At 35.8% G+C, this 22124-nt stretch overlaps 1 protein-coding gene across 2 annotated transcripts in view; it reads right to left on the reverse strand.

Annotated features, from left to right (window-relative positions):
* Nucleotides 1-22124, reverse strand: part of COG6 (component of oligomeric golgi complex 6) — a 59868-nt gene that overhangs the window by 21789 nt on the left and 15955 nt on the right. For both annotated transcript variants that reach the window (XM_074859775.1, XM_074859776.1), the window contains exons 5-13: nt 19132-19243; nt 17056-17138; nt 16738-16808; nt 15491-15584; nt 11761-11889; nt 11567-11658; nt 7146-7210; nt 3040-3131; nt 1227-1344 (exon numbers count right to left, since the gene is read on the reverse strand). In XM_074859775.1, the coding sequence (XP_074715876.1) occupies nt 1227-1344; nt 3040-3131; nt 7146-7210; nt 11567-11658; nt 11761-11889; nt 15491-15584; nt 16738-16808; nt 17056-17138; nt 19132-19243 (856 nt within the window). The remainder of the gene's footprint in view (nt 1-1226; nt 1345-3039; nt 3132-7145; nt 7211-11566; nt 11659-11760; nt 11890-15490; nt 15585-16737; nt 16809-17055; nt 17139-19131; nt 19244-22124) is intronic.

The raw sequence follows: 22124 nt of genomic DNA on the forward strand, positions 1-22124 counted from the left end.
AGTCACCTATGAACAAATGAAACCACTGAAAAGGGTCACTGGGATATACAGAAGATGAGGAACAACGGTTCCTTTGAGAAAGTCATTTTTCAGCCCTTGCAGAAGGACAGGAAGTTGGGATCTGATGCAAACTGTGCAGAATGAGAAAACTACTCTGAGACCACAGAACAGCACTGACCAAACTCAGAAAATCCCACTGACTGGTTAGTGAACTACAAGGCTTTGCACAAAGATTAGTTTTTGTAAATCTATGTATTTTTTACATTTTTCTTGTAGGTTAAGTACAAATAATTTGAGACATACACTTTCAAAATATTTTCCACTTTCAAACTTTTTTTTTTTAAACTGAAAAAAACAGTAATGCGAGGGCTTTGTTGAACTCTGGAGTTGTGCAGTAACTAGGAATTAAGAAAGGCATTGGTTTTACAGCCTAGTCAACTCATCACATCTCAGACTGGGATGCTGGATGAAGATCAAATCACTAGGAAATGGCAAGGGACATGTAGCGTAACAATTTTCTTTGACTTTGCTTGGATTTTAGAAAGGTGAGATTTAATGGGAAGATCCACCAACAGCAACATGATACAATTACAGGAGTGAGAAATTAAAAAAACCTGTATTAGTTACTGAACAGTGTGATGTTCACTGAAATGCAATTCAAAGTGATCAACAGGAGAGGAAAAGATACCAGGAAAGTGATGTTGGCTTAGGCACAGATGTTTGGTATAACAAATATATATTCTGCTTTTAACAGCAGCAATGTTCATGTGGCAAACCTATAACAGACAAAAAAGCTCAAGTTTTGTTTTACTTAGCTTACCATCTTGGGATATACTTCATAACTTCCAGAAAGAAATTATGCACATGAGTAATTAACTACAGATCTGATGATGTATTAATACAAATGATCTAGCTCAATCAGCTGACTTTGCTATATTGCACTTACAGAAATTTCCAAATTTTTCTGTTTCTCATAGATTTTAAAAATATGTAAACTGCTCTGTAAATAAATACTGCTAACAACACAAAAATCAAACTATTTAGAGAATTAAAATACACACAGCAAGTTTTTTATGTAGTTCAATAGCTAAAGTATAGAAACTACAAAACTTCAATTGTAGGAAAAGTTGACATATAAAACAGCTATTCACCTAATAATCTTACTAGACAAAAGGGAAATGAAAGTGTGTTTTGAAATATGAAAGCTGTACGATTTTGAAACAAACCTTGTCCATTAGTTTACTTGCATGAAGACTCAGGCTATTAAAGAATATCTTCTTGCTCAACAAATGCATTTCTTCAATTGTTGTCAACAGTGTGGCTGCACTGTTTCCTACAATACCACTGAAACCAAAATTAAGATTAATTAAATAATCTGAAGGGGGGGCGAAACATGACAGGGTCAGATACTTTAGACAGCATTTAAAATAAAGGTTTTTTTGAAGTTGAAAATTTACAACAAATAATTGTACGGAACATTTCTCCATATTAGCTGAGAGATTCAGTCGTAAGATGACTGGGAGAACAAGCATTATCAACTATGTCATTAAGCAGATATTAAGTACAGGCTATCTAAAGCTTTGCACTTTTTTAGTAGAATTCTAAAATCTAGAATTTTGTTCTTCTGCAAATCTACTTCTCATAGAAAACATTACATAAACAAAAAGGGTTGGTAACTGTCCTGTCATACTGTCCTTTACGGACAGCATCATCTCTCTTCTTTCTTCATTGCAATGTTAGGCATCTCCAAAAATCCAAGAATTCATGCCTTGCTATTCCAAGTGTCAAGCTATTATAATCGGCCTGAACACTGCATAAACCTTAAACGGCGCTACATGACTATGCTCCTCTCATAGATACACCTTCTATCTAAAGTAAAAGTACTTTTAAGCTACAAAAATGGCAGTAAAAATTCATTGCATCATACTAGGACTAATTTAAACTTGTAGCTTGATTTTCAGATAATCTTGTTGCATTTAATAGATAATTTCTCAAATTGCATTTTCCCTTCATTAGTCAGGTGCACTTCATCTATACAGAGGAACTTACTCAACTGACAGAAGGTACTTCAAGTGTTTTTAAACAACATATCATTTGCAAGACAGAACGCAACAGATAAGACTGCCTAAGACCTTCCATTTTAACATCACGTTTTCAATTGCACTAAGCTTTATAACCACTGGGAAACAGAAACTTTCGAGACACAAAAACAGCATCAAAAATCTTTCAGCTTTTTTTGACAATAACATTAGGAATAGGTCTTATATGTGTTCTACCACAGACCTGTAGTGCCATCAGAACTGAGGATTTTAAACGCAGCGGGAGGTGCCCGACAATCACTTATCCCAGTCTGACCAGTATCTAAATGTCTTTTCAGACAGAAAAGTAGTAGCTCAAGTAGTAATATCAGTAATTCAAATTCTCAGCGGTTCAGTCCAGGGCTGTGAAGGAAGATTTTTCTGCTATTGCTGTTTCTAACCAGTATGAACTACTGCAAAGGCTATAATGTATAAAACCAGCGGTTCTGGCTTTTCTCCAGTTTCCATGTTCCTGGTGGCATCTGGAAGGTTGGAAGACGATTGCTGCACCTTCAACAGCGAGATACAGAAAAAGGCAAACATCTTCCCAACAGAAAAATGCAAGTGCATAATTAGAAAAAATGGTATCAAAAAATGGTATCAAGTTAAGGAAGAAAAGGAAAAATTGCATTTCTAGAGATAATTTAATTCTAGCATTTTCTCAAAGGGGACTTGACTTGGTCACCTTAAATGTTTTGTGTTGGTTTTTTGTTCTGTGTGGATACAAATAGTATACAATAAACACTTTCTGTTGCAAATTGATGCTATATTCCAAAGCAGATTCAATACAAATTGAGGAATGTCAACAGACGAATGGCATCTGCTTGATATCATGCACATTTCTCCTTGATTCCACAGTACAGAGTAAAAACTAAGCCACAAAAATACTTTTTACTGTATTAATCTTTACATATACAAATAAAAAAAAAGAATTTTCAACACATTTTGTAATTTTGCATACCTGATTGTATGGTGGTAGAACTTGAGAAGATTAGAAATCTTGTATAGTAAAACTGCTCCTGGCTCAGCAACAATCACCTGCTCAATTCTAACCTGCAGAATAAAGAAATACAAGCATCCTTCAGGTCATACATTTCCAAAGCCAATATCTGTGATTTTATATGCAATATATGTCTGATTTTTGAAAAATATATTTAACCAGAAATAAATTTTAAAAGAGAATATCCAGTTAAGTAAAATATTCTGCTTGAACCAAAGTGCTTCTTGGTTGTCAAGCCTCCGAGTAGAAAACAAGCAGGTAGACGTATTCTTTAAAAAAAAAAAAAAATTAAAAAATCCTGTTTCCCTATAGATTTTTGTTGCAACTTGTTATTGAACATTTCAAAATAATGAGATCATTTGATGGATTAATACCAGTACATACTGGAATTCTCCCCAGCACTGAATAGCAAGAACAGCTGCAAAATCCTTAAACTACCACAGTTGATCATTATCATGATGCAGCAATTCAGAACATCCAAAAGTATTAAGCATTTTATGCAAAAGACAAAATTTCACCTGGATTAATCTCTCATTCGCTTAAAGTAGAGATTGTATACCTCCTCCCAGTAATTAATTAAAATATATCTATAACTAACGACCAGCTATGTCCACTGTTTATGTCAACCAGGAGATACTGGCTACACAGACCAAAACACTGCTGACTGTCTTTACAGTTGGACAGTTGATGTCTTGTCTCCATGGTACACACAGTCTCAATCCACTCATAAAAGGCTGCCCCAGGGTCAGTCTTTGGGCACTCACGAAGCAGCGACAGACAGTGACTTATCACTGTACTGCTCTCCCACAAGTCTGCGTGTGAAAGGGCTACACACAAATCACCAGCCGCCACCCGCTCTCCCAAGTTATTTGTCTGCTGCTCAACGGAACACGATGTGCAGAAGTGCCTTCTTGTCAGAGCCAGCTGCAGGGAGAATTAACTAAGATTATGCCTCCTTGATCCTCTCCCTTTGCATCTAAGTCAGAGACCAAAAACCAAAGAATAATTTTGGACTCTTATTCGCAATGCTCAACGCACGAAGTTCATTTCAACACTCAGGTGAACTTTGCTCTTCAATGCATATGTATATACAAAGGTATATATACAAATACCTATCTCCAATGTTGCATAAAAGGTCATTTGGTCACAGATACTGAGTATAATCTAGGTGTATAGCAAAAAAAGAATAAGAAAGGCAGGGGAAAAAAGGAAAATCAAAATATTGACAAAAAAATAATAGCAGTAACTAAAAATAAAATAATTAAGAAAAAGAATAGGCAGGAGAGATAAAAACCACAAAGATTTTAGGGTTAGGACAAAAATGAGAATTAAAAAAAACAAAGCATGAAAAGAAGCATTGCTGCTTCCCATACAGAAATCTTAACTGCACAGGAGAGCCAAAATTCCAAGTGATTCAAACTAACCCGCTCAGGGAAGTCCTGGATTTACAGCTCTTCCTGTTTCTTAATCTGATGCATCCTGGTCAGTTAACCATAAAAGACTATCTGAAGCCTACATAAGGCATCAAAAACATTGTTAGTTTTGACCTCATCTCAAGTGCTATGGAAAAGATGAGGACCTTAATTTAAATGCTTTTTAGGGTCCTTCTACTTCCGTCTAAAATGAATGGCCTGTGGTAAGATCTACCACTAGTGAGTACTCAAGATTTTCACTTGGATGCCTAAAACTCAAATTAACTATCAGTAAGGAATGTGGAAAATGTATACTGCATATAAGCATAATCCTTCCTCAAAAGTAAGGAAGCTGTATCATATTTTACATTCACCTGGAAAGGCATAAACCAGTAAGAAAATTCTACATAATTCTGTATTTAAAAGTGCTCATGGAAATTCCATGAGTAGGCTTTTATCAGGGTATTTTATACCTCAGCATCAACTCAAATCAAAGAGACAGGTTTGTAAACATCAGCAGAAATCTACTAGAAAAACAGTATACTGTGGTGCCACACAACTACAACAAAGGGTGTTTTCCCCCAAATTAATGCAGTTATTTTTCTTATTGTGGACAGTCTTCAGAAAGAACAATGTATTCAGAAAAGACTCCTCCAAAATGATTCTATTTTTGTTGTTCCTCTCAACATGATGGCTTGCAATTATCGAACTGCATTGTATGAAGGCTTTTCTGCTTGGGGGTTTGGTGGGTTTTTTTCTGCTGTGGAAGATTTCCCCAGGGGAAACAATAAGTACTGCATATTTTACAATGGGAAGTCTAGACCGGCAGTGAATTAACATGAGTTGTATTCTATTAAAACATAGAATACAATGGGAAGTCTTTAATTGTTCTTTTAGGCTTTTTTTCATTTTTATTAGCACAGTAACCAACTACTGACAATATTTCAGGGCATGCTTCTAGAGATAGCAGAAGCACACAAAGAGTTTGACAATCAAAATGGAAGGTATAATGTATCAAACTGTACAAATCACAAGTAAAATCACAAATCAAGACCAAAACTCCCTCTGACTTACACAAAGGTTTGATTCTATCCCTAATTGCTTTGTTGGAATGCACAGAAATACTGAACTCAAAACATCAACATTCAGTATTAACAGAACTAAAGCACGCAAGAAGAGCACAAAGCTTGGAAAATATCTTTTGAGAAAACAGCTGTGACAATAGTTTGTTTAATATGACAGGTGTTTTTCAACAGATCAAAAACTAAAGGGTGTGAAGGATGATCATAATTATATGGCAACAGGCACAAACTGAAACACCAGAGGTTCTGTCTGAACATCAGGAAATACTTTTTTATTGTGAGGGTGACCAAGCACTGGCACAGGTTGCCCAGAGAGGCTGTGGAGTCTCCATCCTTGGAGATACTCAAAAGCCATCTGGACATGGTCCTGGGCAAACGGTTCTAGGTGGCCTGCCTTGAGCAGGGGGGTTGGACCAGATGGCCTCCAGAGCTCCCCACCAACCTCTACCCTTCTGTAATTCTGTGACATAATAAATGGCACTTTCTTGATTTTTACTTCTTCAGACCTTATCTCTTCCTTATCAGAAACTTATGTATAGTATTCAGAACCTACCTGTTAACATTTGGGACTAAGTATTTGGCAACTGAACACAGTTATTATAGCTACAGCATCCTAAGAGAAATTTATTATAACAGTATTTAGTACAGTAGATTTTACTTTAAAAACACTTGGATTTATACACTGCATGGTCAGGCAATTATTGATATCAGCCTCATCACCTTGATTATTTTATTTTGTACTTATGTGAAACACATCCAATAAATAAGACAGTTAATAATTTGATGGATCATTATTAATAATTTCTATCAAATGGATCCCCTAAAATGACTAAGGCTGTAGTTTGAAAAAGGACAAGGGATGCAACAGAAATACAGCAAATCATGGTAGTGTGAAGATGGTAAGTAGGAAACAAATCTTCATGGTCTCTTTCAACATAAGAGCTAGCATTATTAGACAAAACAAAAACAAAAGGAGCTGACTTTTCACAGAGCATACAGTTAAACTGTGCACTTCCCCCTTGCAGGATATGTTGTGAATACCAACATTTTATATCAACTTGACATGTTCATGCAAGAAAAAAAATCTGGTGCGGTCTATTAAATATAAAGACAGTAGCTATGGCTCAGTATGTTCAAAAACAGGTGAGGAAACTACTCTACAGCACAGCTGCATAACCTGTACATTCTTCCCTAAGTATATGCTAATGGTCACTATGAAAAACAGGGTAGCAAATTAAATGATTTTTCATTGGACCCACTACTGCCATTCCTATGTTATTTATCCCAAAGCTAAATTTCTGTACTTAAGTACTCCTGAACCTAGGAAAAGTAAAACAAAATCAAGATACAGATTTAGTATCCTAGTATATCTCACTATGTGACTATTTGAACCAGGTATCTACGATCTATAGAATCTTTAATTTCGTAGGGTTTTATGATTCTCAAAGTTGAGAATCTGACTCTTAACCAAGGACAATGAAAACACATTGCAGAGATGAGGACACAGGTTCTACAAAAAACATGACAGAACAAATTTTATATTTAGAATGCTAAGGAAAACAAAATACTTCACCTTCAGAGGCCTGCAGACACCTTCTGTGATGTGCCCAACTACTTCTTGAATATTTTCTTCCACACCTACAGTTAATGCAAACACATGCTAAGATTATGCAAATGTAATTCTCTTTTCTTCAAGACTGTAAAACAAATAAACAAATGTAGGAGATACTCCTCCATAAAAAGCATTATGAACTGCATGTTCTTTTCTCTAGAAGACTAGTTTACACCTCCACTGAACTTCAAATCTAGCCATTAAGAAATGGCTGCATGACAGAGTCCTGGAGTCATTACCTTATGCTATGCAATTGCTTCCTAGCACAACATAGAGCCTGGGGATTTGAGGGAGAAGGAGCAAGGAGAATAAATGATCTAGCAAGAAACTGTCACAGTAAGGCTCCGTATTAGCACTTCATGAAATTAAACAGGAAAAAAATAAGGCCAGTGAGATGCTCAAAAAGCAACATTACATACCATTTTGAAAGGCCTGAACCATAAATACACGTCTGTCAGCGTTCGGTGCTGATGTGCTCACGGCATTGTTAGAAATTAAATCACATATGTACCTCCACACTGCTGTGTGCTGCAGCATTAGCAAACTCTTCCTCCCCAGCAGCAATTGAAACTCATCTTTCACAGAACTATATACAAAAGAGAATATTTGCCCTATCTTATCATGGAACACAAATGAATTGTTGCATGGCAACCAGTACTGTCATAAATCAATCAAACTGAAAGCAACAGATCTTCAAACTCTCACTTCAGTAACAACTCAGAATACATTTATGGAGAAAGCAATACTTTAATTCTAATTTAAAACTTGTCAACAGGAGTTCATCTTCAGATGGGACCCATGCAATGAACAGTAAACAAACTGACTGTGACATGTGACAGAAATCAGGTGACCTGAAGCTATATTTTGCAGATCTTATTTCAGATGAAAAGAGATTACCTCTGAGAGTAAAAATTATAAAAGATCAGAAATCTGTGCCAATGTCTCTTTACACCAAGATACGTGAAAAGCCACATAAGCAGAAACATCTGAATTCAGTGTGGTGGCTGTAAGAATTTCAGCATACTAAATTGGTAAGGTAATAAAAATATGTTTATATATTTTGAGTACTGATATCAAGGAATAAAGCAAGATTACAAACCACAAGATGTATGGCCTGTTATGTAATGGCTAGCTCCCAGATACACCCTAACAATTTACACATTTTTTAGTAGGAACTGTCACACTTTCACTGTTTATCAATGTAACAAGCACCTAGCACATAGTTGCAATAGTGTATCTAGACTAGACTGACTTAACAAGTTGTTGGGTATGAAAGTTTTAGCTGCAAAAACACACAAGTTCAAATACCAAAGGATATGGAATTACAATCTTGAAATATCGCATGCTTGTGCCTTTACATATGTCTTCATATCCAATTAAAATACTTTGGATTCAGAAAACAGTAAAAAGAAATCTTCCAGCACAACGGGTTATGTAACTGTTGCAAGTGTGAGTATGTCACACTGACAAAGAATTATGGAATAAACAATTTTAAGAGACCCAAAATCATTTCTAGAAAACAGTTCATTACTGAAGATATGCTTCTGGCCATCTGCCACATCACATATCATTTTTCTCTGTATATCCTTCTATAAGGGAGAGATCTTTCCTGGACATGGTTTGGCTTCTGCTCTCCAGCTGGGTTCATGTAACTCCATGAAAAATGGGTTTCTACTGCATCTCTTAAACAGAACGCCTGCAATTCTCCCTTCCTTTCAAGTGTGAGATCTCCGTAAGACTGGAAGGCTCCTGTTAGCAGAATACCTAAGCTCCAAAGAAGAGAACTAGATGCTTTATGCTTGTCCAGCACAATGCAAAATAGTTAAATTCTTCTGAATGTGTTTTCAGTGCTTAAAATTTTAATAGCATTTTTGGTCAGATTAGTTTTAAACAATTAACATTCGCAAGCCTAAAATTTTAAAACTTATTAAATGCTATTCTTGAATACTTGATTATGGGCTACATATTTTGTTCTCTTTAAAGTAAAAACTGGTATGGGATCATGTCTCCAAAAATGTGGCATTCATGCAATTTTTCTTCCACCAGGACCAAATCCACCTCTGTCTCATCCATAGCTACACATGTGGCTTTTTTTTTTTTAAGAAGGGAAGTTTTTGCGTAGCTGCGACTTACCACATTCTCCATAGTCCTGAAATTACACAGATCTTATAGAATTTAAACAGAAATCTTATCTCAGAACAGACATGCCTGAATTAAAATAATAAAACCAGTTCTGTCTGCAAAAAGTTACTCAAATTGACATTAAAGTTAAAACATCTGACTGACCTAACTTTAGACTCCCAGTTAGGTGTTTTATCTATAGCAGTTTTTTGGGCTCCCTCTACAGGGAACTGAAAAAAACCCAAACAAAACAGTTGTGATGAAAGTCTTCATAAATGCCTATATTAGATCTAACTTTTGTTGGGAAGATGTGCCCTCTGGAGACACAAATCTCTGTCATTATCTGTAACTGCAAATAAACAAGATGTCCACTTTTTAAATGGCTAAGTGAGATTAACTCAATCCCTGCTGTAGCCTGTGCAACCAGACATCTGAAGACTGTATGATAGCACAGGAAATTCAACTTGAATCTCTCAGTACCATAGACACTGTACTCACTGATTAGCCACTACCAACTCAGAATCTGTATTTCTATAAAGCATATCATCTCAAGGTACTTCATAAGGCTGCACTTCCAATAAATGGTTCTTGTTAAACCCAGTGGTATCTCATCAAGTACTGTTTTGTCTTACAGATCTTCTCACATAACCACCCCTGTCATCAAAAAAATTTCCCTAAGATGCAGAGGAATAGTTAATGGACAGCACCTTCCAGGCTTTGTTGCTCCCAGTATGAAGCTAAGAAATCCTCTTTACATTTCTTGAGAACTGTAGAACAGTGATGGCAAATCTATTCCTGGAGAGCTCAGGAAAATGTATTTTTGCTTCAGACATAAATATTGAATCTCTTGTTTATACTAGTCTCTTGAGGAAAAAGTTTTGGCCTGGCGATTTTTTTTTTTTTTTAAATTTTTCCCCAAAACATTTATATTATCTGTATTTTCAAGTAGTTTACTCTGATCTGTGGCTGAAATGCTCTAAATACATCTAATTATGTGGTCATAGCATCTCAGCCTGACGTCCTGCCAGAAGGCCAAGGGATTTAGGAGTTAAAGAGCACTGCACAAAGAGGTGAGACAATTTCAGGACAGAATGCAGCCTGTAGCAGCAGTAGCTCAGTCTACAGCAGAACCAGACACAGTAATATCCTCCATGGGGCCAGCTTTTCCTGACGGACTCCCCAGTCACAGCAGAAGCATCAGTCATCTATAAAAAATTGCCATGTCATTTTCTCCACCATAAAACAATCATAAGGTTTGCTTTCCTGTCTCCCTGAGATACTGTCAGTAAATAATAGCAAATTCACTTCTATAGTACACTGTAACTGTCGTTAAAAACAACAACGTGCCTTGAGTTTGATTTAGAAAGTTCCTAAACAGCCTCCTTGCTCATATACCGTTTATTAGGAAAGCCAATTAATACTTCCAGCAGTAAGGAAAATGAGAATGCATATTCACTTTAAATCCCAGAACAGGACTCAATTAAGATGTACAGTCTGAAGAGCTCACCAGATACAGATCAAATGTAAGTTCTTACAATGAGTTTGTTACAACTGAGTACAAACACTTAATTTATTAAACAAGCATTTGGCTGAAGCTATGGAGGCAAATCATACTACAGCTTCTACAGGATAAAGGTCTTCAAAGTCCAATGTACTTAAAACAAAGCAAAGGAGCTGAAGAATAAGCATGAGAATCTGTAGTTTTGTTAATGAAGGAGAGCTTTGATATTAAAAAGCTTCACATATCTATGAGTGGCCTACGCTGAGCTCTGCAAACCTGCAATGGTATGTTACATGCCAGAAGAAAATTCCATTTTACTTGTAGCATAGAAGGAAGAGAATTATAGGAAGAAGCAATTATATTTTTAAAAAATTACCGAACAAATGAGCAAGGCATAACAGGAATCCTCAACATATCAATAAGCAACCCTAAGAAAATGTTTTCAGAGAGGTATGTATTCATATACGTTACAGACAATTTTTGAACTCTCAACTAAAATCTAAAATTTCCCTTTATAGATTTAGTTTAAATCTATTATAAGCACAGTAAAATGAAGAGTGTATTTTGAAATACTCTTCTTCCTTAAGGGCTTTCTCTTGGCGAAATGCAACCACCAACTATTCTGAAATTATTTCCAGGAAAATCTAAGCTCAAGACTCTCACAACTGAAGCCCAGCCTAAGAAGTTAACCCCACTTTCTGACTTATCACAGACTTACTTTCTATCACTTCACAAATCATGTTTTAAAATCTAGTCCTACCTTGAACAGTTACAAGCTTTAACATAGCTTCTAGGTGTTCTTTTTCAGAAGCTGTAGCTTGATGCAACCAGGCCAGCATGTCTCCTACATACCTAAATAAAGACAGAAATTTCAGTGGTTTATGGTGCCAGGGATTCAAAGTACCTACAGGCAAAAGAAGAGTTACTTCATATGCATTCTTGCTAGTACTGTACCTCAGAGGATCGTGGGAGTGCATTTCAATAGGGCGGGGAGTACCTCCCAGACCTCCTCTAGTAAGAGCATCTATAAAGCCACGAACTACAGCACTCCTCCTAGCTGTTCCAAACTCATCCAACGTGTACCTGTTATAGAAACATGAAAATGGGTAGAACAAAACACTTCACCTCATCACAGTTTATCAGCTCAACTTTACAGTTAATAGGAGAAACCATTTTTAGAGTTCTAGAAATCTTGCATCAATGCTTGAATCAATGAAGCGTTCAAAACCGCCTGATTTTCTTGACTCCTCTAAACAGATACTAAAGATAACTTTTCCTTGACCGTCCCATTCCCTTACCCCACACAAATAAATAAGTAAATGAAAAAATCAGCTTTTCCATTTTTGTACATATAAGCATGAATTGGCAGGTCTAGGACTCCTGTTCACATGTGGTCTAGCTGACTGACAGAAGCAGCAACACAAGGCCTTCTCCTTCTAGGCTATCACATGATTAGTAGCAAAAAATTTATTTTCATTTGATAGTTGCTCACTGGTTTTAATCAAGTGAGTCTTAATTAGATATTTAATGGATGGACAATTACAGCCCAGAGTGCATAATCTCAAATGGCTTGCTGGTAGTAGCGGAAGTACCAAGAACATACACACAGTTCATTTTTGGAGCAGGCTACCTTCCTGTTGGGGCTGAAGCATGATAGCAAGTGAAGGATGGGAAAAGAACACTGCTAACAGCCCTGATACATCTGCTAAGAAACAGGATTTCTGCAAGTCACGGAACACTATATTTTTTTGAAAATGAATGAATTCCAGCATTTTCAACAAAACACATAAATTACAAAGGAGAAAAAGAAAATGCAAATGACAGTTTATTTTTCCAATATAATTGAAGAAATGCCAAAGAGTAAGCATGGTGCCACTTACCAATGACACCCAGCAGCTAAACAGATATAAAAATAATAATAATAAAAGGCATGTTACTCACTGACTGAAGTTAAGTGAGTACTGCATTCACAATTAACAGATGTGGGAAACAAAATACAAAAGAAAATAATACACTGTTTCAAATATGTTCCAAGTTAAGTTCAATTAGATTTCTATTATGCTATAAAAAGTCCAAGGAAACCTTCAGTTTTGCTCTTTTCAATCTACATTACTAGTTGAGAGACAGGGAAAAAAGCACCCCGAAGGATCCAGAAGTTTCTGTTTACATCTTTTTCTTAATACACTCTATTTGTTAACTCAGAGAGTAAATATCCGCAATTAAAAAAAAAAAAAAAGTCTAATAAAAAAAGTCTTTAATAAATTACTATTTACAAAAAAGATGCAATTAAAAGAGGGAGAGATCTGGGATGTGCTGACTACCCACAGTCCAGGAGCAGCAGCATTGCAGTCAAAAATCTGAAGTGTTTGTAGAAACCAGCTAAGCCTTTTCTTCCCCCCTCCAACAAACAGCTATATAACAGATCATTAAAAATACAGCGGTGAAACAGATCTTGTGATCTTGCTATTAGCTTTAAAACCAACATTTAATGATAATTGTTTTAAAAAAGAAAACTACTAATTTTCCTTTTGCTCTCAGTAGAACAGGGTATAACTATTACAAAATCCTGCATCTTGAAAAATGCAGTAATAACTATTATTTACACTAGAAACACAGTACTTACTACTGTTATTGTACGTACTCATGTCAGGGGAAGAAAACAACATTTGGATTCTTTTCAACCCAGCTTCAAATTTTTAAAAAGCCAGTGAAGTAATGATCACTGTGAGGAGAGGAAGGAGGTGGAGAAAAAGGTCTGAAAGCCAGAGTGGATGATGGAAGAGGAACACTGCTTTGAGCTATGACTCCTTGTATTTTCTATGAAACAGTTTTCAATTTTTCCGTTAGAACCAGGAAGGGAAAACCAAACTGAAATGTTTATTTCAGATCTCTACTGACTGCGGTTTCCAAAGTGCATCCATCCATAGTGCAATCTTTCTGCCATGAAAAGTCAATATAAGAAAACAAGAATTTGTAGTTTTGCTTCTAAACTCCAGCCCTTCTCCATCTTACCTTCACCCAATCAAATCACAATCTTTATCAGATGCAAGGGGAGTGATTTGGAGGAAAAGTGTTTAGTTCACATAGCAGTGCTTATATCATAAAACCAAAAATTTAAAATTACTTTCTTCTGTGACATAATTTTTACATTTTGAACTCAGCAGTTTGTTATGTACTAAAGATACACAAAAATTTCTGGAAGTAAACTAAATCTTGAGATTTAAAATGTAAAGCATCAGTACTGCAATACTGCTGTAGCAAGTAGTTAAGCATGATAATCTATGATGAGAGACATACGGCTGCATCTTCTACAGTAATGTTTACTTTCGCCTTTTTGGCAGAAGAAAAGTCCTACCTACCAAATTCTATGTTTGGTATTACCAGTACTGCTGTTTGTGAGAGAGATGTCAGAAGAAAAACAAAGGCTCTTTTGCAAATTTGTTTTAAACTGGCCAGTGGGTTTATACAGAAGATGGAGGGTTTTTCCATAAATGTTAAGAAAGCAAAACAATAATTTTATGACATTTGAAAGTAACATAATTTAACAAAATATTTATTACAGAAAATATAAACTGTATCTATAAAGAATTCTATAAATGTTCTGAACATAGTTGTGACTGATCCTTTGCAGCTGTGAAAGAGGGCCTAGAGGAGAGAACACAAGTACGGCCTCTGCAATCCCCAGCTACGGCCCGATGTACTGCAGTGCACCGCATGCAATAGCTGGGAGGTGGAATGACACCATCTCTCCCTCAAATTAACTAGCAGAACTGACTGAGCATGTTGGTATGTGCACTCTCTCTCATACTGACAGAATTTTTAAGGTCCACTTGCACTATGCATTTTCCCCGGGAACTGGTCCATGGAGATTTACAATGTCACATACCCACACCCTCACACACTTGACGCTCTTAAAGAGAAGGCTAACCTTTGAAAGTCTGCCTAGTACTCTGCTGTCCTGAATGCCTGTGGCTAAAATTAATTTGCAATAGTTGCAAAATGTGATGAATGCATTTTTCAAAAAACAAAACCCTAAAAAGCAAAGAAGTGTAAAAAGTACCTCTTCAGGTATGGTCACCCCAATAAAAACAGTTCTTACAGTGCCACCTCGTGGCTGTCTCTACTATCATTTCGTTTATGTTAATAAGTGCCTTCAGCAAATTCTGAGTAAATAACGAGTAGTGTATTTTTTATTTATATATAAGTACCCCTAACACTTTAGAGGCCCATATGTAGCAGGTTTTTTTATTACAGATTACTGTACAACTCATAATGGAAGACATTCTTACTACTAGAAGCCTTTCAGTAAGAGCTAATTAGCCATTATCAATTTTTTACTTTGGGAATTTAAATGAGACACTGACATGCTTTGGACAGCATTATTTTCTTCAGGAATGAGAGCAGAAGAAATTCTCAATTCATTTAGATTAAAATAAAAACAATCTGACGTTTTACTTTAATTAGAAACCAGTAAGTTGGAAAAAGTCCAATGACATTTACTGCACCGTAATTATGTCAGAAAGACTTTTGAAATTTAAAGAAGTTGAAATATGTTTTTTTTTTTTTTTTTAAAAATCTGTCACAGGATTAAATTGCCACCATCCTTGGCACTGTAATTCATGCCCATCTTTAAATTTTATAGGGTGGAAATACTCATTTCTGTTAATCACAAATATTTACTTACTTATACAGGACAGGTCTATCCTGTAAGGCTTCCATGGCTTGAGCGAGAACAGGAGAAATATCACATGATTCTTGTGTCAAAGTCCTGCATTCATCTATAAAATATCAACACAGATAAAAGCGCATTCTTTATACTGTAATACCTTTTACGACAAGCTGTCAAACAAGAAAATGAGTTAAAAACTCAGAAGTTTTTGATTTTGAATTGAAGCCTTCAGAATAGGTTACCTGGCCTAGTTTGTATTAATGTAATTAAATTCCCCCATAAGCAATACGTCAGTAAATGGATATTCATCAGAAATTCCAACAATAATATAAATTAAAGGAAGCTTAGTATCTGTTTGCACCCACATACAAATATTAAATCATTCAACCATCAGAATTCTGTCAGGGTCTTTTATAACTGTTTATCACATTCCAGGTAAACTATTAAGAAAAAAGGGAGCAAGTATTTAATGAAGGTGTGAGTTTGCTTTGTTGGTTTTGTTTGACTTTTTACTTTAATCACATTAACTACGTAATCTTGCATATTCCATTCAAGAATGTGGAAATCAAACTAAATCAAGTATTGGCATTAAAATCATGAATTTTCATTAGGGTGAAACCACCATTATTTGATGTTTCAGCATCCACTGAAAAACAGCTAATGAATATAATATCACATTGCACCAGCTTTTTTTCACAAATCTTCCTGTCAATGTCTTAGGAGAAAAGAGAAGTAATAAAAAAGCATCTACATTTTACACTATCAAGATGTTACATCAAACACTGATGCTTGGATCCAGACTAAATACGCAAAAAAATAATCACCTACTATCATTCAAAAGAGCATCCTGATAAAATAAGGTTGGCTCTTTTTTCTTTTTTAAAGGTAATAAGCCACTCCTCCGACTAAATTAGTTCTTACTACCAAATTGTCAAAAACAACTTCCCTGTAACCTGAAAGAAAATGAAATACAATACACTTAATTTGCTTAGACTACCAAACTGTAGTTGTTGTTCTCTGTGGAAAACATCTAAAAATACAAATAAAAAAATACGCTTTTACAAACAGAAATGAGATTGGCCCAAAAAAGGAGAGAATCTCCAATTAACTATTTGGTTCACAACAAATCTTTCACTAAGAAGAAAACCCAAAGCCTTGGTAATGAATCTTGGAAAGGGTTTTTGCTGAGTTCAATCCACATCAAGGAATTAAAGAAATCATCATAATAATATTCATAAACATAAAAACATTCTTAGTCCTACTTTGAGTCCATCTGTAAAGTCGTTCGTAAGATGTCTCTTGCAGTAAAGCCATCTGTTCCATAATTTCCAAGCTACAAGACAAAAAGATTTTATTTGCAAATACTATTTTAGGTAGTACTAGCAAAGGCATGTATAAATCAAATAAAACACAACATTATTAAAATTATTAAGGTTTTAAAATATGTTACTATTCTTTTGTGAAATACTTTTTTTATGAAATACTCTGTATAGAAATATGAAGTAAAGAATAAGACCTTGTTATGACTTCTACTTTTAACTAGTAAATGGTTACCTTGCACTCATTTAAGTAGCACTCACCCTGCTCTCTGTTGATTTGTCCGGAGGAGAATCTTGACATCATCATGAATTTGCTTTACTCTTCCCAAAGCCTTGAAAAAATCCTAAATCAAATTTAAAAAAAAAAAAAAAAAAAAGAGCAAGCAGTGTTTAAAAGCAGTAACTTCTCATCCAGATCTCTAGCACTCTATACTCCCCTTTTCAATTCCGTATTTACGTTTGCAGGTCTGTGTTCCAAGTGCTGCTTTGAAAATACAAGCTCCCCTCTGCCACCTCTTGCCTTTCATTCCACCTTAAGAGCCTTAGGATTCTTTTCTTTCCCACTGCATCACAATTTTCTTCCACAAAAAAAAAAAAAAATAGCAGCAGCAAAGATGTGTTTTTAACACGTCTTTTATGTGGCATGTGTGTGTTTTACATTTATTAGTTAACACTTTGGGGAGATTTTAAGGACATTACTATGCATTCCATCATTTTCTCCCCATTAATGTTAGCAACTAAAGAGCAACCTGAAACTTATAAAGGGCAATGATTACAGGTTGTATTTTTTGTTTTCATATAATGCAGTAACAATTTCTAAGAAAAGTCAAACATCTGCAACAGACTAGACCAAGGTTTTCCAGGCCAGTCTTTCCCCTCTGAATATCAGTGGCAGTGAAGAAAAAAAACCCTTAGAAGGCATGGATATATGGCCAAAAAGGTTATTTTGTTACTGCTCCAGATAGCAAACAAAAATCCACCAACATTTTCAAACACGTCTTATTATGAAGTAATCTTTCAAACATCACGGAGGAAACTAGCTAATTCAGATATAACTGTTTGTTGTATCTTTTGTGACTTAAACACAGTTTGCCTCAGGAAAGCAGAGTTTCGTTCTGGCTCAAGTCATGTAAAACTTACTCTAAGTGAAGTAGGACACTGATTTCACCTACTGCCTTGCATCAACTGTGTTGAAGATCATGTTTATAAAAACCCAAATCACTCTTCCTTCAGGAAAAAAAAAAAAAAAAAAAATTGCCAAAACAGAAGCCTGACTAAAAATGTTTTAAACACACTGGTTGATTCTCTCATAGGGGAAAAGCACACACTATTTTACTGAAGTCTGCCATTTCAGTTACTTCTGCACATTTTTTAGACAGATCAAAGTATCAAAAGGCCTAATCCTCATTCTACTGCAAGCGAAGCACTGAATAAATGGCACAGCATTGCTGTCATTGTTCCCTGCAACATGTTGACCTGGTTTCAGCTGGGGTAGAGTTTTTAGAAACCTGAACGTTCTTTCACAGTAATAGTTGGTACAAAGGCATACAGCAATTACTCAAGTGCACAATCATTTAACACATTCCATTTATGCTTTCATTAGCACTGTTTATGGTTATCTGTTCCATATCTTTCATAATGCTTTAACTGCAAACAGAATGCCTGTGGAAACCAGGTAGTATGTCTCAGTAGGTCGTCTACATTTAAGTGAAGGTTTCTATGCAACTACAATAGTAAAAATCTATTAAGTGTACTCAATTCTCTCATTATTCAGTTTGCTTTTACTACAAAACAATGTGCCTTCTTATTCAAACCATAAACATATTCAAAACTTGTTCTGGAAGGTGGCTAAAAGTCAATCAGCACCTGATATCTTCATCAACCAAACAATAATGAGGGAAAGTCTCAGTTTATATTGTTTCAAATCACTGAATACCTATATACATGCATATGCAAAACGCACACACACATGCACAAGGGCAGTACTACATATTACTCAAGCACTGTAAATTTCTCACTTGCTTTATTTGAGTGTGATGAAGTTTTAAAACATCTTCACTGAAAATTCAGACTTCATAAAGGTCTTTTTGAAGTGCAGAACCACATGATAGCTCATTTGCCCCTTAAACTCATTACACAAACTAGAATTTAATGTTGATTTTGTTACTTGAATCTTTCATTGCACATCTCAAACTCATCAGAAATTCACCATTCTGTTAAAAGGTACATTCTTCCATAAGAAAATAAATTACAAACTGATAAGATCTCATGTACAATTCAGCTAGGACACTTCTACATTTTAGTTCAGGGCAAAGCTTTTAATGTTCATTGAGCTACCTCAGTAATTGGCTCATCTTTTGTGCCTCGAAGGAGGTTCATTTCATCTGGTGTCAGCTGGAATTTTGCTATGAATGCGTCTGCAACTTGTGCTTTCATTTCTAGTCTCTGACTGTAATAAAACAAAGTGAAGAGAACATTAACTTTTTATGCTTATCTCAGATTTATTTTGCATATTCATACTCTTGGAAATATAATTAGCATTAGAAATCAGTTTTACTAAATTCTAATAGAACATTCTTGCCAGGAAACACTTGTGTTCCATCTTCACATACAATTTTCTATTAAGCTTACATAAATTACTGAGTAAAGACAATAGAAAGATAAGTTAGCACATTTGAAAACTGATAAATTTTTTTAAAAAAATATTCCTTTAGCATTTATATCACAAGTTATCTAACCCAAGTACTTTGTGCTTGTACAGTTGCAATGCTTGCAGTTATTTCCTTTTAAATTCATCAAGGAAAGAATGGAGTTTCAGCTCATGTTTTCAGGGATACAAAAAGCTGTAGCAACCAACTGAGAAAATGATCATTAGATAAATCTACTTTTCTGTGGAACAGATCCATTTCTTTTTAATAACATACAGTTCAGATACAAATTCACTAATCTCCCAAGCAATCAAAATGTAATGGCTAATTCTCTTGTTGATTACCCTCCCTGAAATAAACACCTCAGGGATGTAGCACGCAAACGCCATCTTGTGGGCAGCATCTTTTTGCACATGTTTTGTCACACACCTTACAACCACAGGACACAAATAAATACAGTTTTATTGCACAGGAAGGGACTGGAATTCCTGTAGCAACAGAAAATTTGCTCAAACTGTGGTTTGAGCACACAGCATTCCAGGAAATAGAGACTAATTTTCAGGACATTGAGAAGACACTAATTAGTTATTTGTAGAAGAATAAGGCTCAATTACTTTAAGACTATTTCAGCTTCCAATGTAATTATTGCAAGATAAATACACTGTTATTATAGGGTGGTAAGACAGGCAAGCACACTTCTACTACTGACTACAATAATTAAATTTCCTGGCAAGATCAAAGCTTGAAAAGTACACTTTTATTTATTTACCTCTTCTCTACTATTCAGCTAGTGTCTGGACTTCATTCAGCTGAAGAAGCACAGAAAACTGGCTTCCCTTCTGTAAACATGGATGACCTTCCCATCCTGCTGTTCCACAAACTCTTTTAGAGATCAGATTAAATGTTTTGCAATTGTCAGTGCTCTAGCATACTGAACAGCAAGGAGGAGGGGAATATAAAATCCAACAGTGTTTTAACAGTTACATTTATGAAGATCGAAGAGGAAAGAAACCCAGTACTTGGAGTTACACAGAAGACACCTAAACAAAAAGGAAAACCAAAACCTTATATGCTTTAATACCATATCTAACTGGTAAGTCAGGTTTCCCCAGGGTCTTATGCAGATGTGGCTATTTTGCCTTTACTTTAACAGTTTTGTAATGCTTAAAATCAATCTATTTAATTTCCTCTACAATTGCAGATTCAGGGTCTCCATGAAGCTGAATGTTTCTCAGGGAAGGAACAAGAGTGAGAGAGGATCATTTTGGCCAACTAAACAGCAGATGCATCCATGAAAAATTATAGCACTTTCCAAGTAATCTAGTGGTAGCTCACTGAAAGTGAGGAAGAACACGGAAGAAGTCTAAAAAGGAAGGGCTCAAGAGTGCATACACAGCTTGAAAACAAGAAAATGCAGATAGAGGAAGAAAGAAAAGGTATTTGGAAGAGAGGAAAGAGATTGAGAAGCATCACAATGGTTTGGCAAGGAGGTGGAGTCAGTTTTCTAGCACACAGAATGGGGCATAGGGAGAGAGAGATTTAAGAGAGAATGGAAAGTACCAGAAGACTGGAGGCAGAGAGGGGAGATGTCTGAGGTGATGGGTCTGAAGGGATTGAAGTTGCCTCATCTTCTCTTTGAATAACTTTATCTAAAGCTCTTGTATTGAGGAGAGGACACAAAAGACTATCTTCAAACCTAAACAGACCTGGCACTGTTTTCCAGCCCCACTGATATGCTTTTCTGACATAGGAGGTCAACACAGTGGAAGCAGAATAGAAGAACACCATTTTGAACACATTCAGTAAATTTTCAGCATGAAGATTAGGTGATAAAATCTGAAGAGAGGAAGCCATGGTGTAACTTCAACTGGAGACAGAGGAAAAAAATAGCAAGAGAAGCTGTCTACGAAACATACTCACAAGAATTGACAGGAGGATACTAACAAAAGAGTATTTTTAATTATTAGGCTTGTGAGAGAATTTCTGATAACTATGCCATTCTCACAACACAGATGAAAGATGGATCAGGTCTGCTCTGTAGTAATGTATTCCAGCATTGCAATGAAACCTGAGCCATGCCAGCTGCTTAGGCTGCCCCAGTCATCCCTGGTCATCCCTGCCCTCTACTGCCCTTCCACCATGCCAGAACTGTTGTTTATACTATCATGTAGTGAGTCAGATCAGAGAAGAAATCTGGTAGGAAAAAGTAAGAAGGTTTTATTTTATTTATTTCTTTTGGGTGAAGGTTATATGTATTCTCTAGTTCAGTTTACCACAGGCCTGTACTAACGGACTGTGGAGTACTAAATTCTGTACAAGCACACGCCCTGTACTAAAGGGTGTGCCAGCACAGCAAGCTGCCAGAGGCAAGGGGGCAGTAACTACTTAATTCACTGCTGCTATGAAACTGCTCATGAAAACTACACTTCAGAACTCTTCTGAGGTATAAAAAGGTCATTTCAACAGTCAGTTACAACAAATAATAGCAATAATAAAAAAATATTATGACTGTCCCCTCTCAACCCCCCCAAAAACCTAGAGGCATATGACATAGCTACTCAAATTGAAAATCAGGCAACACCACTTAGAATTTTACCCAATGATGGTGCTTTCAACAGCACATTCCTGTTTCACACCATTGTGCTGAGGAAGTCTAATCCATCAACATCACCATCACTGGAT

This window comes from Strix uralensis, chromosome 2, assembly GCF_047716275.1.
Source record: "Strix uralensis isolate ZFMK-TIS-50842 chromosome 2, bStrUra1, whole genome shotgun sequence".
Taxonomy (NCBI): domain Eukaryota; kingdom Metazoa; phylum Chordata; class Aves; order Strigiformes; family Strigidae; genus Strix; species Strix uralensis.